This window comes from Macaca nemestrina, chromosome 18 (genome assembly GCF_043159975.1).
Source record: "Macaca nemestrina isolate mMacNem1 chromosome 18, mMacNem.hap1, whole genome shotgun sequence".
NCBI classification, from domain to species: Eukaryota; Metazoa; Chordata; class Mammalia; order Primates; family Cercopithecidae; genus Macaca; species Macaca nemestrina.
In genome coordinates, this window is record NC_092142.1 from 49,212,858 (window position 1) to 49,236,706 (window position 23,849).

The 23,849-nt window shown below is 54.8% G+C and overlaps 2 protein-coding genes across 10 annotated transcripts in view; one reads left to right on the forward strand and one right to left on the reverse strand.

The window, feature by feature from the left end:
- Positions 1-23,084, forward strand: part of LOC105492251 (adenylate cyclase 7) — a 74,938-nt gene extending 51,854 nt beyond the window's left edge. For 5 of the 7 annotated variants that reach the window (XM_011759289.3, XM_071084514.1, XM_011759288.3 and 2 more), the window contains 19 exons: positions 1,666-1,793; positions 3,482-3,640; positions 3,851-3,983; positions 7,180-7,371; positions 7,745-7,779; positions 8,326-8,409; positions 8,600-8,672; positions 9,994-10,091; positions 11,288-11,372; positions 11,627-11,752; positions 12,511-12,603; positions 13,628-13,821; positions 14,680-14,773; positions 15,013-15,168; positions 15,868-16,014; positions 16,928-17,032; positions 17,267-17,381; positions 17,972-18,096; positions 18,323-23,084. In XM_011759289.3, the coding sequence (XP_011757591.1) occupies positions 1,666-1,793; positions 3,482-3,640; positions 3,851-3,983; positions 7,180-7,371; positions 7,745-7,779; positions 8,326-8,409; positions 8,600-8,672; positions 9,994-10,091; positions 11,288-11,372; positions 11,627-11,752; positions 12,511-12,603; positions 13,628-13,821; positions 14,680-14,773; positions 15,013-15,168; positions 15,868-16,014; positions 16,928-17,032; positions 17,267-17,381; positions 17,972-18,096; positions 18,323-18,469 (2,289 nt within the window). In that variant the 3' untranslated portion in view covers positions 18,470-23,084. Of the gene's footprint in view, positions 1-1,665; positions 1,794-3,481; positions 3,641-3,850; positions 3,984-7,179; positions 7,372-7,744; positions 7,780-8,325; positions 8,410-8,599; positions 8,673-9,993; positions 10,092-11,287; positions 11,373-11,626; positions 11,753-12,510; positions 12,604-13,627; positions 13,822-14,679; positions 14,774-15,012; positions 15,169-15,867; positions 16,015-16,927; positions 17,033-17,266; positions 17,382-17,971; positions 18,124-18,322 lie in introns of those variants that run through there. The other 2 variants (XR_011616430.1, XM_071084515.1) reach the window with 2 other exon arrangements.
- LOC105492283 (bromodomain containing 7) overlaps positions 18,978-23,849 on the reverse strand; it is a 53,890-nt gene continuing 49,018 nt past the window's right edge. Inside the window, exons 14-18 of one of the 3 annotated variants that reach the window (XM_071084517.1) lie at positions 23,649-23,763; positions 23,216-23,359; positions 22,839-22,982; positions 22,127-22,191; positions 18,978-19,440 (exon numbers count right to left, since the gene is read on the reverse strand). In XM_071084517.1, the coding sequence (XP_070940618.1) occupies positions 22,136-22,191; positions 22,839-22,982; positions 23,216-23,359; positions 23,649-23,763 (459 nt within the window). In that variant the 3' untranslated portion in view covers positions 18,978-19,440; positions 22,127-22,135. Of the gene's footprint in view, positions 19,441-22,014; positions 22,192-22,838; positions 22,983-23,215; positions 23,360-23,648; positions 23,764-23,849 lie in introns of those variants that run through there. The other 2 variants (XM_071084518.1, XM_071084516.1) reach the window with 2 other exon arrangements.

The following is a 23,849-nucleotide window of genomic DNA, read 5'->3' on the forward strand; positions in this document are numbered from 1 at the left end:
TAAGATTCCAGAAGTGTAAGCTCTTTCCAAGAGCCAGGGCCTCCTCTCTCAGAGGCATACAAGTCACACCTTGGCGCAAGACCCAGCTCCCCAACTCCAAGTGTCAGAGACACAGGGGACTGTCAGCCGGTGGAGCAGCCTGGGGAATGTGGCTTCCCCTACATCCCTGAGAGCCAGGCTGGGTCCACGGGCAGTCCTGTGCCTGGTCCGAGAGGAGATCAGGGTAGCCGGACCCTAGTATCCAGGTCTGCCAAGGTTGCCTGCTTTCTAGGAAAGTCACTGTCCTCGTGTCCCTGCAGTCACTCAGAACTCACTCAGCATGTGCCAGATGGGGCCCAGCAGGAAACATCTGGCACACGCTCAAACTGAGTAATTGGAGGAGGGCGCAGGCCAGGGACGGTTCCCAGGATGGGCAGGTGCAGGGGACCTGGAGGCAGGGCTGGTGCTGTGTCTGGGGCCTGGGTCTGTGATGACTGATAGGCACAGAGTGGGGACGAGGACAGGATAGGCTCTAGACCTGGAGACAGATGGTGTTCCAGGAGCAGGGCTAGCCGTCGTGAGCCTGCAGGACACAGCCCTCTTAGCTCCCTCCCCGCCAGAAGCCAGAGCACAGGGCCACCTGCTGGGGTGTCCAGTCCGAGGGTCAGCTGAGTGGGTAGAGGGTAGGGAGGGGAGAGCAGAGGCAGATGCTGCTCCTCCTTCAGCTCCCCTAAAGCCCCACCCACGAGGCCTCGGTGCATGTGGCCACGCTTGCTGAAGGCTTAGGGAAGGCCTGGTGATGCAGCAGTGCCTCAGATGAACCTCAGAGGGCTCTCGGGGTCCCCTTCCCTCCCTGGGCCTTTTCCTTTGAGTCCCCGGCCTCGCCCCTCTCTGTCTCTGCCTTCCCCATCCCTCTTTCCTCTTTGCATTGGTATCTTTCCTCCCCACCCCTAAGCCCTGTCAGCACAGCCACTGCTTGGGTGACCTTGAAACCTGCTGACTCCTTGGTGTGCACCTGTGACCTCTGTCCTCACTCCCCACTCCTGCAGCCTCCTGGCTGCCTCGCTGTCTCTTCCCCAGCTCCTGTGAGTCCCTGAGCACTCTCCCTGCAGAGACTGGCATGGCCGGCTCTCGCGGTTCCTCGGGGTCTTAGCTCAAATGATTCTGATTCCTTCTCTGAGAGGTCTTCACTGGCTTCCTGGGAACATCACCTCCCTCCTGTGCCTTGGTTTTCTCCTTAGTCTGGTCACTAAGAGGGGCACACTGCTTTGTTTTTGTCTTTTTAGTTTAGTGCCCACCCCTCCTGCCTGCGTGCAAGCTCTGTGGCTGCAGAGATTTTCGTCTATTTTGTTCACTGCTGTGTCCCCTTGCCTGGCCTGGGGCCGGGTACTCAGTAGGCATTCAAACATTACCTGGGCAAATGAAACCAAGGCAGAGCCCTGCCCGAGGCCCTTAGGAACACTTGTGTTCACCTCTGGTGCTTGCCTGGGGGTTCCTCCTGGGGAGGCTCCCATGTTGCTAAGCCTTTTGCCAGGCCCAGAAGTGGCTCCTGGTGGCTGGACCCCAGGAGGCAAGCCCCCAAGCAGGAGAGAGCCGGGCGCACCCTGGAGGGTCGGGGGAGGCGGCTGTCGTGAGAGGTCCCGGCCCCAGACCTTCCAGTGACCAGGCCCCTCCCTTACCCTGCAGGCCAACGAGTGCATGCGGATCAAGATCCTTGGTGACTGCTACTACTGTGTATCGGGCCTGCCCGTGTCGCTGCCCACTCACGCCCGGAACTGTGTGAAGATGGGGCTGGACATGTGCCAGGCCATCAAGTAGGTCCTGGGCAGGCCCAGGCACTGGGTCCTGCCCCATGGCGGACCCTCCTGGGCATGGTAGGGTATTTGTCATTCCCATGTCACCAATGGGGAAACTGAGGCTCGGGGGATGGGGGGTGAAATCAGCTTGCCTGGACCACCCAACCTGCTGGAGGATTCAGACCTCATCTGTTTGCGTCCCTCCCCGTGGTGCTGCCTGTGACTCTGAGTCCCAGAAAGCATCTCCAGAGCTCAGAGCTGGGTAATGTGAGGTCAGGGCAGTGAGATCCGCTCCCTTCAAGGCTGGGGTCTTAGCAACAGCAGGAGGCTTCAGGGCAGGCAGCCGGGGGACCTTTCAGACCCAGGGATCGACTCCAAGGCTCCATCTGCTTGCTGCCCCCCAGTGAAGATCCTGGAGTCAGGCTTGGTCCTGAGGCTGCGGGGAGACCCCCAGCTCTCCTCCAGGTCCGCTGCGGCTCTGAGCAGCCGGGGTCTGTGGCAGGAACTTGCTGAGAGGGCTGTATGGGGAGAGGGCCAGGCAGGCCCAGCCAGACTGACCAGTGTGGGGCAGAGCAGGGCCTGGTGGGGCTGCCGGTCCCAGGCATCAGTCCCTGTTCCAGACTGTCCTCCTGAAGTCCAGCCACAGGTGGCTGGTGTTGCCAGAAAGAAGCCTGGGCAGAGCTGGAGGGGCCTGGCCCTGCACCACTGCCTGCGTGACCTCAGGCCGGCCCCGGTCCTGTAACAGGTGGAGGTTGTACAGGCTCTCATGTGCCTCTGGCTCTGACCCTGGAAGGCTTGGTCAGTGCCCAGCCTTGTTGGTGGACACATGGTGCCGCTTGTTATGGGGACTCAGGCTCTGTTCCTGTCTTGGGGTCCCCTGTGCCCCAGGGAAGCTCTCCTGTGGGGCTCCGCTCCTGTTCTCAGTGGTGCCAACAGCTCCTAGGGCCCCTGCTTCCCAGGGACTGGTGGGGGGTGCATAGAAGGTACCCATGGTCTGGGCCCTGTGTTCCTTGTCTATGCTAGGTTTTGGGTGGTTCCTGGACCCCCTCTGTAGACCCCAGTAAACTTAAACTTATTTATTTATTTATTTATTTATTTGAGACAGAGTCTCGCTCTGTTGCCCAGAGTGCATCTTGGTTCACCACAACCTCTGCCTCCTGGGTTCAAGCGATTCTCCTGTCTCAGCTTCCCAAGTAGCTGGGACTACAGGCGCCTGCCACCACGCCCAGCTAATTTTTATATTTTTAGTAGAGTCAGGGTTTCACCATATTGGCCAGACTGGTCTCAAACTCCTGACCTCAGGTGATCTGCCTGCCTCAGCCTCCCACAGTGCTGGGATTACAGGCATGAGCTACCACGCCCGGCCCCCAGTAAACTTTTAAAACCCAGCCAGTGCTGCTGGGCAGGGAAAACACCCAGTGATGGTATTTTGGGTCCATCAACATGGGCTGTAGTGACTAGTTGGAATTCCTCCTCCTTCCTACCTAACCCCTGAGGTCAGGTGTGGCCACACCTACTGGTGTGCTCCCGGGGACGGGCACTCAGCTCCTCCTAAAGAGGAAGCCGCATCAGGCTGAGAACATTCTCTCCCGTGGGCTGAGCCTGCCCTGTCCCCACACCCTGTCTGGTACCCACCCCACACCTGGGAGCTTCAGCCTGTCCCAGGGCTTAGGCGGGGCTGGGGTGACTGGGCCACTCTGCCCCAGGCAGGTGCGGGAGGCCACGGGCGTGGACATCAACATGCGTGTGGGCATACACTCGGGGAACGTGCTGTGCGGGGTCATCGGGCTGCGCAAGTGGCAGTATGACGTATGGTCCCACGATGTGTCCCTGGCCAACCGGATGGAGGCAGCTGGAGTCCCCGGGTGAGGCTGGGCTGGGCAGCGGCAGGGCCAGAGGCCTGGGGCTGGCTGTGGATGGAGGGTTCTGCGGTAGGTTGGGGGGCTGTCAGGTGTGGAGGGAGGGATGAATGCAGAAAAGCTGGCCTGGGGTCCGGGCCTGCCTGCTGCACGTCCCTGGGTGGATGCCAGCCCTCTCTGGGCTCCGAGGCTCTGCCTGACTTGGGTCTCCTGCAGCCGGGTGCACATCACGGAGGCGACACTGAAGCACCTGGACAAGGCGTATGAGGTGGAGGATGGGCACGGGCAGCAGCGGGACCCCTACCTCAAGGAGATGAACATCCGCACCTACCTGGTCATCGACCCCCGGGTACGAGGGCTCAGAGGCCGCAGCTGGGGGCGACCCGGAGGGGCTGGAGGGGCCCTGGGAAGCCTGGCCTGCACCTCGGGGGAGACCCCCATGGAGGGAGAGGTGGGGAAGGGTCCTGGCTGGGCAGGAGTGAGCTCCCTGTTCCCAGGCACGTTCTAGGCACTGAGTAGTCACTCCCTGGGCCTCCATTCTTCTCTGTGTGATGGGAAAACAGCACCTGCCCCACCAGAAGGAGCTAATCTGAGCGAGGCCCTTGCGGCGCGCCCGGCACGTCACAGCATTCTATGAATTATCGTCGCTCTTGGTTTATTTTCCATGAGGTGGTTACTAATCTCGCAGATTTCTGAGAGACACACTTTCGAAACAAGCTTTGGATGAGACTCAGGAAAGCAGGGAGTGGCCTGGGAGCCACTGGGCAGGAGCCTCTGAGTGTCCTGGGTGCTGACCGCAGGTCCCCTGGTGGCTCCAGGACCCCGTAGTGGGGGAGGCAGTTCCACTGCCCTGGCCAGGTGGGGTCCACCTCGGCCTGTCTGCTGCCCGCCCCTGGCCTGCTCGAGGGAGTCTGGCATGTCTGGCCACTACTCTGTGAATCATCCTTGAGGCTTGCTCAAGAATGTCGGCCCAGCCAGCGAGTGGCTCCTTTCACTCTGGTCCTGAATGTGCCTTGGGGCTGGCCCGACTGCCAGACCCTGGGGGCCCAAGGGCTGGCCTGTGAGCCTCCCTACACATCTGCTGGCCTCACTCTGCCCCCAGCACCCCCAGTGCTACGCCATCCATACTGAGCCAGCATCTGGGAAAACCCCTCCCAGTGCCTGTGTCCTGCGCCACCACCCTCCTAGAATAGGGCAGCGATCCTCGCCCTGTATCCTGGCCCTGGCCTTGCCCCTCCAAGCCCCTCCCCTGCTCTCCTGTTCCCCTCACCCCACCTGGTCTCCTCCTGCCCTTCCACTACCAGGCTGGTGGCACCCGCAGGTCCCTGCACCCAAAGCACTCCTCCCTCCGTCCCTAATGCCCTTGCTTGTTTATCCATTTTCCTTGTCTGTTGTCAGCGTGAGTGCCATGCCGGGGGTCTCCTCCTCTCCAGGCTGCAGCCCCCCACCCCGTGCTGAGATGGGTGCCCAGCTCGAAGCTGGTGCTCAGATAGCCCTTGAATGAATGAAGCAGCGCTCCTCACCTAGGAGGCTCCAAAATCTACCCCCGCAGGCTGCCAGGTGGAGCAGAGAAAACTGCAGGCTGCCTGGGCAGACTTGCATTTCAGATAACCGTGAATCATGTTTCGCATAAGTGTTGCACGCAGTACTCAACTGGGCAGCTGTATTTATCTGGCAGCTTGTATCTGTATTTATCTGGCAAAAGTTCTTGTTTAACTTTATTCATCCACGCAGTTGAAGTTCAAAAGGTGTGAAGGGCATGTTGTAGAAAGAGTCCTTGTCCCCACCCGGCACATCTCCTCAGAGGGGACCTGTGCAGTGAGTTTCTTGTATTCCCTCCACAGGGATTTTCATGGACACAGAGTGAACTGCGAGTTCCCCGACCCTTCATGCTAAGGTGGCAGTGGCGGGCCCCATGGTCGAGCACCCTGCATTTTTCCTACCTTTGGGACATCCCTCCTGTGTGCAGGGAACTTGTCTGTAGCTCCTGTTTTTGACACGGAGGTAGATTTTCTGCACTGGCTTCTATGGGCTTTGCCTCACCATTGCTGTATGGCCTGACTGGGGCAAGGTGGGCTCCTGTGGACTGGATGTGGCTGCAGGTGCCCCCATGGGGCTCATACCAATGCCACGCCCATTCTGAGTAGGATGTGTTTGCTCAGAACTGAGGAATCTGATTTTTATTTATTTCTGCTTTTTATTTGTTTCTCAGGGGGCTAGGGTGTCTGGATTCTCTGCTGAGTGCCAGTGACCTTGAACTTGAACGGCTGGGCACTGTGTAGGCAGAGTTGCCACAATGGACGAGGGGACAGAGAAATGCACCCACCCCCACCAGGTTGCTCACCACAGGGCCAGCGAGCTCTTCCTGCTCCGGGACACTCACCAAGGCCAAATTCCACATGGCTCCCACGGCTAGGCAGATAGACGCGGCTAAGGACTTAAAAATGTTTCTATCCCAAAAGGAGGCAAGAGGTTTCCAGGAAAGCTGAGCTGTGGCTTAGTGAGTGTTTGTAGTTGTGGAGGCTTGTCCACGGGGTGTTTGCGGGGCCCTAGGAGACAGGACTTCTGGAGGCAGGGGAATGTTTCAGGGGCTAAGGACTCAGCAGACCTGGAGCTGGCTTAAGCTCATCTCTGGTGGCCTGCCCCTTTTCCAGTCCTGTCTGGCCGCCCCAACTGAGGAAGGCCGCAGGCAGCTGTTCTTGGCTAAGGGGTCCTCGGGTCTGTGGCATGAGGGGGTTGGCGGGTAGGGCTGGCCATGCATGCAGGGCCTGGCTGAGCTACTGAGTGTCCAGCATAAGGCTGGGTCTCGCAGGCACGCGGCAGGTCATGGCCCTGTGCCATCTGCGGTTGGGGGCCACACAAGTGGAACTCTCTGGATCGCTGCCTTGGGGGTTGGCTGGCCTCTGGCTTGGTCATTTCTTGGGGCGGCCAGTGCCCCTCTTCCTCCTGGCCGCTTCCCACAGGAAGGAGCGAGCGCGCGCCGGCCACACGTGGCAGGGCGGGCTAGGATGGAGCGAACGCGGGCCAGCCACATGTGGGAGGGCGGGCTAGGATGGAGCGAACGTGCGCCGGCCACACGTGGGAGGGCGGGCTAGGATGCCTGTGGCTTCCCCAGGCGCCTCCTGGGGAGGGGCTGATGGGTGCTCAGACCCCAGGGACTCTCTGGTTCCAAGGAGCCTCAAGGGCAGTGGGGCTTCGGGCTTGGGACCCGAACCCCGCCTCTCTCCTTGGGGAGGCAGAGCAGGGAGTGGGGTTGGGTACCATGGTGGGTACGCGCTAGCCTCTTCTCCGCCTGGGGCAGGGCCAGGGCGCCGAGCTGCGACCCCCTATGGCCTGGCCTCAGTGTGCACCAGGCTTTGGCTGGCCAGTCCCCAAGGGCAGCCAGTCTCCAAGGGGACTGCGGATTGAGCAACTTCTTTGCTGTTTATTTTTTCATGGGCTCAGGGTGGTGTCACACTTCAGGGAGAGCCGGATGGGAGTGGCGGCCTCTTCCTGGGCCGAGAGGGGAGGAGGTGGCACAGGCCTGTGTCCATGTCTGCCCCCAGAGCCAGCAGCCACCCCCGCCCAGCCAACACCTCCACAGACCCAAGGGGGATGCGGCCCTGAAGATGCGGGCGTCAGTGCGCATGACCCGGTACCTCGAGTCCTGGGGGGCAGCGCGGCCCTTTGCGCATCTCAACCACCGCGAGAGCGTGAGCAGTGGCGAGACCCCCGTCCCCAATGGGCGGAGGCCTAAGGTAGGTCCCCCTCCCACCCAGAGAGCCAGGGATTGGGGCCCCAAGCCAGGGGTAGGAGAGTGAGTGCTAAAGATATCCTACCCTCTCAGCCTCACTGTCCCCATCTGTAAAATGGCCACAGCCTCTGCCCTACCTCCTGGGGCTGGAGAGGAAGCAAAGGCATTTGGAGACTATGCCAGGATGGCCAGGAACATCCCTGTCCTCCTTGGTGCCTGGACCATGCTCAGTTGTAGTCAGGATGTCTGTGGCTTGGATGACCCCGACACCTTGTCCTGTGTATCAAGTGCTGGAGGGGCTGCACCTGGCCCAGCAGTGGCCTTCAGGGCCCAGTGCTCTGGGGAATGACTGTATCCTTTCCTCCCTTCCCTTTCAGAGCGTTCCCCAGCGCCACCGCCGGACCCCAGACAGGTGTGTGCTCTGCCATCCTGGCAAGTCCTGCTGCAGCCACCTCCTCCAAGCAGGCTGCCCTGACCAGCCTCTGTCCAGTGGGCAGCTCCGCAAGGCCCAGCCCAGGACCTCTGTGAAGTTGGCCAGGGCTTGGGTCAAAGCATTTCTAGGAACCAGAGTTTCCTGGCTCCTGGCCCTTCTACATGGCCTTGATGGAGCACCTGTTGTGTGGTGCCCTGGCGGGGTCAGTGGAGTCGGTGGAAGGGAAGGAGATGCCTGTGGGTGTTCTGGTCTCCATGCCAACCCCGGGGGTGTAGCTGAAGACGCCTTGGACTGGGGCTCGGGTCTGCCCTCTGCGTGTGGCTGGGCTGCTGGCCAGTTGGGCCATGCTGGACGATGCTGGGTCCTCACTTGCCCTCTCTGGGCCTCAGTGGGACCCACCCATTCCTTCACCATCCCACACGAGGTTCTGGGACCGCACTGGTGGCCATGCCCACGCCCACGCCCTCCTCTGGGAGAGTTGGAGGTGGTTCCTGTGCCCATCCTGTTGTTGGTGTCTGATTCCAGGAGCATGTCCCCCAAGGGGCGGTCGGAGGACGATTCGTACGATGACGAGATGCTGTCAGCCATCGAGGGGCTCAGCTCCACGAGGTGAGGCCTGAGACCTCTGTCCACCCCCATCTCCTCTCCCCCTTGGATAGGGGTCCCCCATGTGGGCAGGCCCACCTCATGCCCCATGCCTGGTGGCCCAGTCTTGTTCCTTCCCCCTGCCTGCTGCCACCTCCCGAGGGAATGGACCCCTTCCCAGCTCCCATCTCACCACAGCTGCCCCCGCCCACAGGCCCTGCTGCTCCAAGTCTGATGACTTCTACACCTTCGGGTCCATCTTCCTGGAGAAGGGCTTTGAGCGCGAGGTGAGGACCCCCAGCAGCCTCCCCTACAGAGGGACAGGGTCTCCAGGCTTGGGGTGGGGTGGGAGGCGCAGGTCATGGGGCAGCCTGCATTCCCAAGACCGGCTAGGGGAGGGGCACTGAGAATCCACAGCTGCTCCCGAGTGGGGGTGGGGGCGGGGCCAGTGCAGCACCAGCCTGGCGCTCTCTCCTGTCAGCCTCATTCCATGACCCAAATGCGCCATCAGAGATTTGCCTCCATGGGTCTTCAAGACTTTTGCTCCGTCCAGTGCAAAGCCTTAGCAGATCCTGCCATGGATGCCTCAGGCTGACGGCACTGGCCTTGCAATGAGACGAGAACCCAAAACTCAGTTATCACTGTCCTGACTTGCTGCTACGAGCTTTTTGTACTGATAACGACCATTTCTTTCCTGAGTGCCTTCTGAGTTCCGGCAGCATCCTTGGCACCCACATTATACAATTTAACCGTCACACGGCCAGCCCAGGGGTGCTGCTGTACCACTTCACACAGGAAACTGGCTTTCAGAGGCTTCAGAGCCTGTCCCCAGCTTCAGGTGTGGCCTGTCAGAGAGGACAGTCCCGGCCCTTGGTGCTCCAGGGGTACCCCTCTCCCTCCTCAGCCTGAGGAAGTGGCACCCAGAGTCCAAATTTGGGAGTACTTCCTCTTGTGGGGCTCCCTGAGTTGGGGGCTTCCTAGGTGAGGTCACGAGGAAACCTGCCTGGCAGGTCTTGCTGGCCAAGTGACCTGCAGGGTGTGGCTGGTGTGGCCGGGCCACCGAGCCTGCTTTCCTTCCCTGCAGCAGTGCAGCAGGAACCCTTCTGGGGCTGTGATCCCACAATGGCACCTGGGTGGGGGTGGGGTGGTCTCCCTACGTGCCAGCTTCTTGGCTTGAGGCGAGGACAGCCCCGGAAGCTCAGACTTGGCTCCTATCCATGTACTTGGGGCCATGAGCTCTGCAGGGACCTTGCAAAGAGAGAGACGGGTGGCGTAGGGGAGGGGAAGGCATTGTCTTCAAATAGGAAAAAGCGGAGAATGGGAACAAATGAAACTTACCAAGTGTCACATCACCTGGAAATCCGGGAGGGTGGGAGGGTTTTAATTTATTTATTTTAGAAATAGAGATAGGGTCTCACTATGTTGACCAGGCTGGTCTCAAACTTCTGGGCTCAAGTGATCCTTCTTCCTTGGCTCCCAAAGTGCTGGGATTACAAGTGTGAGCCACTGTCCCAGCAAGGAGGTGTTTTTTTAAAGCTGATTCACTGGAGGCGGGGTGGGCAAGGGGCACTGCAGGTGGCCACCCCTCACAGTCCCTGTTGCCCCCAGTACCGCCTGGCACCCATCCCCCGGGCCCGCCACGACTTTGCCTGCGCCGGCCTGATTTTTGTCTGCATCCTGCTCGTCCATGTCCTGCTCATGCCCAGGTCAGTTGTGGGGAGGGGTGTGGGGGTCCAGCCTGCTGGGATCCAGGCTGGAAGGTGACCAACCATGGCAGGACCCACCAGAGAACCTGCAAGGAGCTGCATGATTTGGGCTGGAAGGGGTCGGCTGCTGGGGTCCCAGCAACTGGACCAGAGGTTGTGGCTGCACACCTTGAGTTACCAACACTTCTTTTTAATAGAATGTGTGTTTTCTGCCACAGGCCTCCCTATTCCATAACGTCTCTCTCCTCAGTCACCTGTCATATGTGTGGCCTGCAGGCATTTTGGTTGGCAGCCCTTGCCTTAGGTGTTTGGAGTGCTAGGAGGATAGACTCTGAAAACTGTAGGCACCATCCTTTCTCTCTTATATACAGGGAAATTGAGGCACAGAGAGTTAATGATTTATCCAAAAGTCACTGAGATTCATGCTTCTGGCTCTAGGGCCCTGCTGGTGGGGTATACGGATGGGGGTGAAATCAGAGGGAAGGGGTATCTATGGTCAGCTACTTGGTGCTTTCTAGAAGAGCAGTTAGGCCGAAGCATCGATTAGGATTGTGGTTTTGGCTATGCTTAATAAAGACATAATAGGGAGGCTGGACGCGGTGACTCACGCCTGTAATCCCAGCACTTTGGGAGGCCGAGGGGCGAATCACTCGAGGTCAGGGGTTTGAGAGCAGCCTGGCCAACATGGTGAAACCCCGTCTCTGCCAAAAATACAAAAATTAGCCGGGCGTGGTGGCGGGCGCCTGTAATCCCAGCTACTTGGGAGCCTGAGGCTGAGGCAGGAGAATGGAATGAATCTGGGAGGCGGAGCTTACAGTGAGCCGAGATCACGCCACTGCACTCCAGCCTGGGGACAGATTGAGACTCCATCTCAAAAAAAAAAAAAAAAAAGAAGACATAATAGGGAACACGTTTTGACTGTATTTTTTCTGAGTCTAAAGGCAGCAGACATTGCTCATTTCTTACACACTTGGACCAAAAAGAGTGCCATGGTCTTGACCTCAATCTTCATGGTCTAGCCGGGCCCTGTGTGTTGCCCATGGGGCAGCTGGGCCACAGTTTTCACAGGTCCCCTTTGCTGTGGGCAGAATACCAGGTGGGGTGGGGACAGGTGGCTGTGAGCCAGAGGATTGGTGGGGGTAGTGGTCCTGGGCAGAAGGCCCGAGGCAGAACTGAAGTTCTTCCCTCCTCTCCAGGACGGCGGCACTGGGTGTGTCCTTTGGGCTGGTGGCCTGTGTACTGGGGCTGGTACTGGGCCTGTGCTTTGCCACCAAGTTCTCGGTAAGTAGGGAGCTCTGGCCCCCTGGACCCTCTCTCCCTGCCTTGGGACGCCTGCCCAGGAGTCCTCCCTGGTGAGCTTGGCCGGGCTGAGCCCCTGCTCTGGTCAAGGTTGGGTGCCCATCTCTCCTGCCTCAGGGACAATTTCCTGAGTGCCCTGGAGGCTTCTTCTGAGGGACCCCTCCCCAGGCTGCCTGCAACCAGCCCTCCTTGCCCAGGCTGTTGGCTGTGGGTGACTTGACCCTGTTACCCCACAGAGGTGGTGCCCAGCCCGGGGGACACTCTGCACTATCTCCGAGAGGGTGGAGACGCAGCCCCTGCTGAGGCTGACCCTGGCCATCCTGACCATCGGCAGCCTGCTCACTGTGGCTATCGTCAACCTGGTGGGTCCTGGGGTGGGGAGGCAGGCCTCCTGGGTAGAGGGAGACCTCCAGATTTGGGATGCCTACAGTGTGGCCTTAAAAGCTGCCTCTGGTTGACCTCTCCCCCAAGCTCAGCAGGTGGCCGTTGGGGGTTCCTCTTTGCAGACTCAGGGCTCCTCACCTTTGGGTTTTCAAATGAGGACTCTGGGGGCCCAGAGAGCTTGTGTGGCCAGCCCCAGGAGGATGGGATGCTTTGAGCCACCACATCCTGACACCCCATTCATTCTTCATGGCCCTTCTGAGACTCAGTTTCTCCTCTCGGGGATGAACCCTTGCTCCTCTGCTGGTACTCAGAGGCTCAGTGCTGCAGAAAGCAGCCTGTGGGACACTTGTCTACCCGCCTCTTGGACCCCGCATCCCAGGTTAGGGTCTCTCTCACCTCTCTGCCCTGGACCCTGGGTTTTTGGAATGTGTTACTGTGACCACCTCCCTCAGGGTCACTGGGAAGGTTGAAAATGTTGGTCCCGGCCCCACCCCCTGGCCGCTGCTCTTCTGGGGGTGACTGTGCCCTCATCTCCTAGCCCCTCTGCCCTGTGAACCCGATGGCTGCTGTGGGGTGTCGGCACGGTGACTTGAGCCATGCTCAGAGCTGAGCCCAACGTGAAACCTCAGGCTGCTGTGACACTCATGATTGCCTGGGGCCCACCTTGCATGGCCTGGGCAGGTTCCAGTGTTCCTGTCCCTGGACTAACTCTGATGGGGACCCGTCTCCTCTGCAGCCCCTGATGCCTTTCCCAGAGCTGCCTGTTGGCAATGAGACAGGCCTACCAGCTGCGAGCAGCAAGACCAGAGCCCTGTGCGAGCCCCTCCCGGTGAGTGCATTGGGCCCGGCTCCGTGGCCTCACTCAGAGTGGGGCTGCTGCCGCCGGGGGTGCAGTTCGGACCCTCAAAGCATGGGTGCTGACCCCTGAGAGCACAGCACGTGGAGGCTGAGACCAGCCTCTCCTGCAGAGCTGGGAAAGCAGGGCCCCATGGGCCCAGCTGGACTCTGGCCCAAGGGAGTGAGGAGTCCTGGCCTTGGCAGGCTTGGTCTAGGCTGTGTGGGCGGGCAGGGAGTGAGGGGAGCATCTGGCCTTGTGGGGATCTCCGGGTCAGGGTACTTCCTCTCTGACAGGCCTGCCGCTGTTTTATACACGAGTATTTGCAGCTCAGGGAGGGGTTTCATTAGATGGTGGTGCCAGGGCAGTCTCAGGCAGGCTGATGGCAGAGGTCAAGGTCTCTGCCTGGAGGCCCTTGCAGACAGCAGACTCTGCAGCTTCAGAGGGTGGCAGTGCTCTAAAGAGCAGAAAGGTTCTGGGACAGGGGATGGTGTGGGGAAAAAGCCGAGGCGTGTGTTGGGAGCAGTGGGGTTTTGGGTGGGTTGGCTCCTGGGGAGGGAGTGGGAAGAACCGGGATATTGAGCCAGGGGCAGGCTTGATCCAGATTGGGAGGTGCAAGAATGCCGGGGTGAAGAGCGTGGTCTTTATTCTGGGGGCTGGGGAGCCACAGCACAATCTTGAGCAGGGCAGAGGTCCTTTGGAAGGGTAAGCTCACAAAAACTCAGGGAGGCAACTTGGATGCATGCATGCTCCGGCCTTGACCTTGACCGTGGTCTGTCATCTGCGTACTATGTTTTTTCCCCTTTAAATGAGCGCACTTCGTAAGAAATAAAACTACAGTAAAAACAACAAAACAATGGACACTCTTAGGTCTCATTGTTTTTTGTTGAGAAGGGAGGTGGTAAGGCAAGAGGGTGATGCTGAGGTGCTGGGGAGTGGAGCTCTGGGGTATGTGCTGGGCCTGACGCGAGAGTAGGTGGTGGGGTGGCTCTGTCCTGAGTGACACCCCACCCCTCAGTACTATACCTGCAGCTGTGTCCTGGGCTTCATCGCCTGCTCCGTCTTCCTGAGGATGAGCCTGGAACCAAAGGTTGTGCTGCTGACAGTGGCCCTGGTGGCCTACCTGGTGCTCTTCAACCTCTCCCCATGCTGGCAGTGGGACTGCTGCGGCCAAGGCCTGGGCAACCTCACCGAGCCCAATGGTACCACCAGGTGGGGCCCCGCCCATCCCCGTCCCCATGGTGGCCTGTTCACCTGGTGCCTGCTCACACCAAGGGGTTTCTGTGTTCATAGGGAGTGGGCACCTTGCAGGGTGGGGCTGGCAGATGGCCTGGCTTTCATCTCACAGTTGGGACTGACGCTTGCCCAGGTCCCAGGTCTCCAGCGCTCAGAGCCGAGGAATTCGATTCACCGGCAGGTTCTTTAGGAGTCTCTGGTCTGACAGAGGCCACCGGGTCACCCTGTTTCCAAGCCAGTCTAGTGGTGGGGAGGGAAGGTGGCTGCAGCTCTAGCTCTGCGCCTCTCAGGGCCATGTCCTGGGTCTCGAGTTCTGGAAGGAGCAGTTGCTTCCGTCTCTTCCTAGACAGGTGGTGATACCTGAGGCGCTGGCAGGGCTGGGGTGTGTGGTTCTAGGGGTTCTGGGTCCCAAGTGGATTAAGGAGTGGACCTGGTCCCCCTAAACAAAAAAGCTGGAAGCCTGGGACCCAGAACAGAATCTGCTCCTGTGGGTCTGCCCCGTACCTGCAAAATCCTTATGCCACCCATCCACCCCACCCCGCCTGCCACTGACCCTGGCTCACCAGGAGCTCTGGGCTCCCTTCAGGCCCTCATCACGGCTGATTCTGGTCATTCAGGGGTGAGATCAGGTCTTTCCCATGAGGGCTCCCCCACCTCCCTGCCCACCTCGCCCCTCCTCCCTTTATCAATACCCCAGAGTTGTCTAGTTTTCCACCCACCCCATTAGAATCCATTTCCCCCTTTCCCCTGGGTGTGCGTGGCACCTGGAGAGCATGACTCGATGGGTTGGGGTGGTGAGTGCTGGGAGTGACTTGGGCCTCCCTTCATATCCAGCGGCACCCCTAGCTGTTCCTGGAGGGACCTGAAGACCATGACCAATTTCTACCTGGTCCTGTTCTACATCACCCTGCTCACGCTCTCCAGACAGGTATGGAGGCTGGCCCCCCCACCCAAGCTCTGCCTGCTTTTCCTCACCTCCATCTGGAGATGGGGTGGGGTGGGCTCGTGTGGAGCAGCAGCAAAGACCTGAGTCCTGCCAGGAAAGCACTGGTCCCCTGGCCAGAGGCTCCAAGGACACCAGGGACAGACAGACCCGGCTAGGAGATGCACAGCAGCATGGCCCCTGCTCGCCTGCGGACAGGGCACTTATGTTCGTGCCGTTTGCAGATTGACTATTACTGCCGCCTGGACTGTCTATGGAAGAAGAAGTTCAAGAAGGAGCACGAGGAGTTTGAGACCATGGAGAACGTGAACCGCCTTCTTCTGGAGAACGTCCTGCCAGCCCACGTGGCCGCCCACTTTATCGGTGACAAGTTAAACGAGGTGTGCTGAGAAGGGGCTGGGGCGGAGGCAGGGAGGCGGAGGGTCCAGGCGCAGTCCATAGGGTGAAGGTGTGGAGTTGGAGTGCACACCGAGCTTGGCTTCCTCAGGTCTTGGCCTCACCGGGATGCCCAGGCAACAATGTATGGGATCAGCTGTGAGAGAACAGGTCTGGGGTCAAGGACCTGGGCTCAAGTGTGGTTGTGGACAAGGCACCTTGCTTTCCTGGGCCTTGGTTTTCACCTCTGTAAAATGGGCTGACAGCACTTCCCCACAGGCTTGTGGCGAGGATGAAATGTGTGTTCAGCGGTTTGTGATCTGGACATTCTGTGTTGATGAAAATGTCTGTACTTCTACCAGTTCTGTGTAGCAAGTTTTCTAGATAGGAAACAGAGGCCCAGTGAGAACGAAGACCTCCAACTGTTACCCTCCACTACTGCAGAGGTTCTTACCCCATGTGTACATGGAAACACCCATGGTGCTTCTGTGAGCAAAAAACCAACCTGAGCCTGACCCTCCCTGGCCACCCGATTCTTAACCACCTGGTAACAGCTGCCAGATGAACCTCATGCAGCCCACCTTCCTCCCAACCCCCCGAAAGCTGGGCTGGGCAGTTCAGTGCCATCTGCTCCTGAGGCCTTGCCACTCTTCCCATCCCCTCAAGAGGTGAAGTGGCGTAAGGTCTGGTTTCTTCCCATCCAGGACTGGTACCATCAGTCCTATGACTGCGTCTGTGTCATGTTTGCCTCCGTGCCGGACTTCAAAGTGTTCTACACAGAGTGCGATGTCAACAAAGAAGGGCTGGAGTGCCTGCGCCTGCTCAATGAGATCATTGCCGACTTCGACGAGGTACAGCCTCTAGCCCAGCCCTGTGCAGCAGTCCCAACCCATGCTGGGGAGGGAAGGGCGGCGGCACCTGCCATTCTAAAACCCAATTTAAAAATGTGACACAGGGCTGGGCAAGGTGGTCTATAATCCCAGCACTTTGGGAGGCTGAGGTGGGTGGAACACTTGAGGCCAGGACTTCGAGACCAGCCTGGCCAACATGGTGAAACCCTATCTCTACTGAAAATACAGAAAATTAGCTGGGCTTGGTAGTGCACGTGCCTATAATCCCAGCTACTTGGGAGGCTGAGGCAGGAAAATCACTTGAACCCGGGAGGCAGAGGTTGCAGTGAGCTGGGATCACGCCACTCCACTCCAGCCTGGGCAACAGTTCACAACTCTGTCTCAAAAAAAAAAAAGCACCATGGCCCCCCTGGGGGGAATATACATTACACAGAATATGAAGGTACACATTTCTTTTTCATTCTGTTTTATGCAGCAAATATTTCGTTGGCATCTTCTCTGTGATGGGCAGCTTGCTAAGATTAGACTCAGGCCCTTTAGAATAGCTTCATTTCCAACTAAGCCCACGCTACCAACCAAGCCGATTCAGAGGAAATCAGTTTGGGTTGAATTATTTGCTGGAGACAAAGAATCTACATTCCTGTGTAGATAATGCCGTGTTTGCTCTGTGCAGACACAGATGGAAGGGAAGAGGGAGACAGTGTGGGGACGGAGACGACAGGAAGAGCAGGAGCCGCCAAGGGCCATGTCCTCACCATGCTTAGTCATGCGCTCAGCTGGCAAGGCAGCCTGAGACGTGTGTACGAGAGGCGGCGATGGGTGGAAGGAACCCCACACCCTTCCTGAGGAGTGGAGGCAGCCTGGCTGTGGCTGTGGAGTGGCGGCTGCTTCACCACTTCCTTCTCACCTGCAGCTCCTGCTGAAGCCCAAGTTCAGCGGCGTGGAGAAGATCAAGACCATCGGCAGCACATACATGGCAGCTGCAGGGCTCAGTGTCGCCTCAGGGCACGAGAACCAGGTACTCAAGCCCAAGAGGGATAATTCAGCCGACTGCCCTCACTTAAAGGTGACCTGTCACCTTACCTAAAGGGTGTGTCCATATCCTGTCCTGGGGGAGGGGGAGGGGCCCAGGTGCTTGTAGGGCTCTGCCAGGATTTTAGTGGTGGGGATCCTCAACAAGAGTGGCGTGCCAGGCCCACTATGTCTGGGGGCTCTGGAGATGCAAGGATCTGACCCACAGCCTGTCCCACAGGAGCTGGAGCGGCAGCACGCCCACATTGGCGTCATGGTGGAGTTCAGCATCGCCCTGATGAGCAAGCTGGACGGCATCAACAGGCACTCCTTCAACTCCTTCCGCCTCCGCGTCGGTGAGCCCGGGCGGTAGGGGCGTCGGGAGCCCCTGCCTCTAGGCCAGCCCACCCAGTCTGTGCAGCACAGCTGCACCTAGCTATCTATTATGAAAGGTTTGAGAATCCCTCTGATCTGACAAGCTCAGCAGTTGGACAATTATTCTGACGTTTTGCATAAGCATATAGTTAGCATATAGTTACCATTGAGAGTTTTAATAATATGTAACTACAAAGAACGGAGAACCAAAATTATTGACTGTAAACAGGTAACCTTAAAATACAGAGAAGGAAGCAAAGTTACTAAACCTAAATAGTTGTGGGCCTGCGCTCAAAGCCAGGCCTTTGTTAAAACGGAGAGTAGCAGATATAAGTGTTAACATCAAACCCAGACTTCTGGCTTCTGAATCTGAAAAAGAGCTGGCCGGGGAATGCCCTCCTCACACCCCAAGCCCGACTGCATCATGGTGACTCTGAGAAACAAGCCAGCCTTCACTCTAGTTGTTTTGTCCCCGCATCCTGTACTGGGGTATGGATTCTCTGGCCTCCCCTAAGGACAGAAGCCTGAGGCTTTGCCTGCATGCTTGGCTAACTGTAAACATCATCTTTAGGCATAAACCATGGGCCTGTGATTGCTGGAGTGATTGGGGCCCGAAAACCTCAGTATGACATCTGGGGAAACACAGTCAACGTGGCCAGCCGAATGGAGAGCACCGGAGAACTTGGGAAAATCCAGGTAAAGACCCATCGGGGAAGCAGGTAACTGAGGGGAAAGGATCTTCCCCAGAAGTGAGAGGACTTGGGCTTAAGAGCTGCTGTCTCAACCAGCAGCCATGGTTCTAGGGTTCTAGCTATCACACTCTCCGGGGAAGGCAGGCTGCGTGCCTGGGCGGTCTCTATCTGTCCCTACCATGACAGGTGTTCTTCCCGTCTCTGAAGACACAGGTCTTCTTCCTTTTCAGGTTACCGAGGAGACCTGCACCATCCTCCAGAGCCTCGGGTACTCTTGCGAATGCCGTGGCCTGATCAATGTCAAAGGCAAAGGCGAGCTGAGAACTTACTTTGTCTGTACGGACACTGCCAAGTTTCAGGGGCTGGGGCTGAACTGAGGGCTCCTGCTGGGTTCTGAAAAGGCTGGGAAGCCAATCTCCTTCCCTGAAGCAAGCCCAGGAGAAGACTCCACCCCACGCCAATCCCAGAGGCATGCAGAGGGTGTGGCCGCCTCCTGGCAGATGGCTGTGCATGTTGGCTTCTTTGGACCCCCACTGAAGGATTTCTCAGACACATGCAGCACCAGATTCTGGCACAAAGCAGCCACTGAGCCATTGTGCGCAGGGGAGGCCAGAACCTCTGTGCCCGGTCTGTAACAGTTTCCAGGCAAGCTGGAGAATGTTCACTGGTTCAGGGCTGACTTTGAGATCTTTGTTCCCTGAGGTGCTATGGAGGCGACTTTAGCACATGATGAAAACAGACGCCCACCTCATTGGCCTGTGGGCATGCAAAAGTGAGGTCTGTTTTTCTAGACACCAAGGGGGAGTAAGCTGAGCTGTCTGGCACGGATTGGAGACTCCCTCTCCCTGGTGGGCCCAGCAATGAGAGTGTTTCTCACAGCCACATTCTGGTAAATGAAGCTGAAAGGGGTGTTTTACATCTGTAAACGGTTTCAAACAGTAGAGAAACACACCTAATTAGCACTGTTACTTTTTGCCTTGTCTGGTATGTTTGTTTCAAATGAATACATTAATGGGGGTTTTATCCTTTTGAATGACTTCTTAGCTAGTAGACAGAAATCTCTTCCTCCCAGTGGATGCTCTGCCTTTTTAACCACTGACATGTAGGGAGGACTACTGTCCAGTGTCAGCTTATGGGGTCAGCTGGCTGTGGGGGTTGAGTCCTGAGGAATGTGGTCACAGCAAGAAGGCAGGGAGCAGCGGAGCCTTGCCTTTGAATGAGGCAGCTCGTGAGGCAAGCATTCTGGAGAGAGGTGCCTAGAAAGGTGCGGCCTTTCAGCTCTTCCTTGATCACTCACGCATCTTTGCGTTCTCCCCTGCCGTCCTTCAACTGTATCTTACTTTTCTTACTGGAAAGGAATTAAGTCTGTTTAGAGATAAGTTGGACAACCTGTGAGTGCATCTCTCCTTTCCTTTAGTCTTCACAGCTAACTTTGGAGAGCTTCAAAACTACAAGGATCTACTCGGCATGGGTGCGTGCACAGGCTCCTGGATCTGGGAAGCCCGCCCCCTCACAAATGCTGAGCCGTTCTTGCTCTGAAACTGCACGAGTCAAGGCAAATGCAAAAAGCCAGGTTTTGGGGATGTGTCTTACCGGTGCTTCAACTTTCCAAGGAATTGAAAGTCAACCTAACTGTAACAGGGTGAGAAATAACAAAACTGCCCGTGCCTTTTTCTGAAGGGACTTCATAACCAAAAGACTTAACCAGTGGCCTCATCACTAGAGCATCGCCAGGATTTCTAAAGTACTCAGTTTCCCTATATAGCAGGGATTCTTAGCTAGATGTCACCATGAACCCCGTTAAGTTCTACAGAAAGTCTTGCATACAGGAGCCTTTACAAGATTATACAGGGTTGCAGACTGGGTGACTGACCGGACTTGTTGGGGTCCTGGGATGAGTTGCCCCCTGGCTGCAAATTAGAGTACAGCTAAGTGTGGGGGTGGCAGTGGAGGGGATGAAAATTAAGCCTGCCTGCCTGTGCTGAGTCATGTGTGGCTTTATCAGCCCGAGGAAGGGCAGGCGTATTCTAATTTGCACAAAGGTGCTGGGTGGACTAGTGACAGCTCTGATGTGCTGCACACAACTGGAATCAGTGTGAACAGAGGAACTTGCTGTATAAAGGAATTTCATGGCAACAATGCTGGTAAGGGCAATTAGCCTCGCTTAAGTTGCCTTTTTTACACACCAACTTTTTACATGAAGGGTTGGTTTCACATGAATACTATACTGAAATCTGTGCTCGCAAGATCTAGCAGTGACCAGGGCTGCCCAGCGGGGGCTCTCCTGGGAAGCCAGGAAGGTTTCTGTTGCTAATATAACATGGAAACACATCAGTGCACTGGGCCTCTCTGAGGTCAGCTTATTTGTACTCTTGCAATATTTGTTTTTTTCTTCAGTAACAGAAACCCCAGTTGGGAGTTTAACAAATAACTGATTACCATTCATGCATTTTTATTTCCTATTAAAGCACTGTGCTGTGCTCAGATAATAATAGTTTGTCAGTTTTTAGTTTTCAGTGTTCAGGTTATAGAATATAACTGACCATAAAAATTACCTGCAGGTATTTTCTTTTTATGAACCTGTTTTTAAATTACCAAATTATTTCTTTACTGGTTTCTGTTTTATGACAGAAACAAGTATCTAACAGTGACCTTCTCTATGGGTCAAGGACTTCCTTACAATTTCTCCTAACTGGTGAAAATAATACCTGAAGTTTTCTGCCTTATTGTGGAAATTTCCGAACAGAAGAGAAGATCATTAACCACTGCATACTCTGTGTATATAATAGGTCAATGTAAAGAAACATGATTTGAGGTGGTGCATGCAAATAACTAGGGTTTATTCTATATAATGAGTATTTATAGATCTGTAACATTTGTTTCAAAATGCTGTTTCATGTTTATAAAGTACCAGTGTTTAGCTGCTTTTTATACATATTAAATTAGCAATTTAAAAAACTCAAATATCCGAAGGTATTTTAAATTTAAGTATTTTCTTGGTCCTCAGGAACTCACTAGAGATTAAAAGTAGTCTCTAAAACAACTTGAAAATTTGACTCTTTTAGCATAAGATTTTGAGTCTTTTGGGGGAATTAATTTTCCTTTACCCTACTTGTTCTTCCTAAATACTAATTTTCAAAGTCAGGAAAATGGAAATCAAAGGGCTTCCTGCCTGGGTGATTTATAGAAGGATTGTATAAGGGCCTTCAAACTTAATTTGTTCACTGAACAAGGCTATCTCCATCCTTTTTCCCTTATGTATAACAGGTTCTAGACAGATTCAGAAAAATCACCATTTATCTCAGCTTGCTGATAAAAGGGGGCCATGCATTTTGTGGTCTCCTACTTAAGAGTTCAACTGCTTGGGTACTTGACCTTTGTATTTCAGATAAACAGTAAATAGAAATGTCACCTTTTGGTAATCTGGTAACTACCTGATGTATTCAAGGATGACTTAGTTTATCTTATTTGGCTTATTACTTTGCTATAGTACTAGTAACTCTTTAAAAAATGGAAAAAAACAAAAAACACTAGCCATGTGACCCTGCTATAAAACTCCCAGTGTGCTTTTGTCGGGGGAGGGTGGGAGATGCCTAATTACCCATACAAGGGCATCATTCCCATTGGGTATGCAGGGGCAGAACCACACTAGTAAATTGTAAAATTATTTCAAGTATGTTCGTATAATGGAAAATCTCACTGGATGGGGCCATTTTAAGAACGTTTCTTAGTGATGGTCCTGTCTGTGGGACATAAGGAAGAAGCACGGGCAGGCACTATTTTGAAAGAATGCCGTGCAGGTATGGCAACAGCCCCAAGCACGTTCCTTCCTCACAAGGGCTCCTTTCTGTATACACCACCAAGATGAGTCCCAGGTCCAGCTTTATTACCTAATACAAGTCCAACCTCTGGAACATTCAAATTCACTGTTCCAAAGTTTAATTAAAAACACAATTTACAAATATTTAATATCTTCTGAAAAGCATTTCTAAGTTAAGAATGAAAAAGTATGTACATAATATATAATCAAATACCAGGCAGCCTCAACTTCCACCAGGTCCACACTCAGCAACATCCGTCTTTTTAGGTTCTTCAATATCTGAAAGAAAAAGACATCACTTAATTCAACATTGTTTTTACCTTTTAATTAAAAAGGGGACATGAAGGTCAAGCTGCCATCCAGAACTGTAACTGCTGAGAGCCATTCTTTACCACATCCAAGGTTGAACACTAGGCGCATTATCAGGCTATTATTGTGGCTCTTCTGCACACAGGAAATCTTTATTAATTCTTTAGACAAGATAAAAGGAAAACTAAGAATAGTTTTATACATTAAAAACAGACAAAACGTTTCAAGTGTTATTTGAAGGGAGAAGACTAATGTTCCTTTTATAGTTGGCCCTTCTTAGCCACGGGTTCCACGTCTGCAGATTCAACCAACTGCCAATCAAAAATACTTGGGGAAAAAATCCAATTAAAAAAATACAATGAAAAAAAAAATACAGTATATTAACTACATTCTACGAAGTATATAAGTAATCTAGAGATGATTTAAAGTATACTGGAGGTTGTGCGTAGGGTATATGCAAATACATTTTATGTTAGGGATTTCAGCATCTACAGATTTTGGTATCCTTGTGGGGTAGATACCAAATCTGGGGTCCTGGAACCAATCTCGGGCAGACACTGAGGGATGACTGTAGTCACTACAGCTTTCCACTTTCCCAGAGAAAATAGGGCACGTACCTTCTGTCAAATCCACAAAGTTGTTTTCCATGACGGCGGAAGGAATGGAAATCCCCATTGCTTTTCGAACTCCATACGTGCTTACAATATCACCTGGAGTTACTTGCTGTGCAAGTTCTTTAAGATTATTGGTCACTTGTTCAGCTAACAAGAAAAACAAAGATAGTTCCAGATACTGAAACATGGTTCCTTTAGACAGAGGCATCCCAAAGAACAGTAAATGTACAAATGCAAAACAAAACAAAACAAACAAAACCAAAACACAACTGTCCCTGGGATTCACATCAGCATTACTCTATAGTGCCATTACCACTGTACTCAGAAGTTTTTTCTTTGAAGCATCCCGTGACTCTCCTCTTATGGGAGGCAAAACATACCAAGATGCATTTCTCTGTATGAGGGACCCAAGAGACAGATCATGTTGGGAGGGGGTCTGGTGCTCAAACGTTCATTCTGGGCTTCCTGGAGTTCCCTGAGCAATCTGGTGGTCTCATCAAGTTTCTTCTGGAATATTTCAGCTTCTGTGTGGTAAGAAAAAGAACACACGGAAGAAAACAGACACACTTGTGTTTGATCTTGTGTAATAAACTGACTCCTAGGCTCTAGGGCTTTGCTAATTATTGGTTAGCCTTCTCCCTTCAAAAGAGTAATCCCCTTGAAATGAAATCAACACACTATACCCATTCATTTAACTTGGTAAGCCAAGATCTTCCTGTGGTGAATGGCTATATTAATCTGTACTTATGAGACATGAAATCTTGACTGCCTACATCATGCAGTTTTTCAATCAAACCCTCTGGAGACACTCACCTTCAGAGTCAAAAACTTCAACTGGAACGCCAAAATTTGTTACAGCTTTCAGCGCTATGAGCCTGTCTTGAGTACTGGAGTCCAAACGCCCTGGTGGCTCTACTTCTGTAATCTGCTTCAAAAGGAAAAACAGGCAATTACTGGAGTTTGCTAAGCCACAGCAGTGCTAACTAGAAATTACTAAGATGGTGTGTATTTACA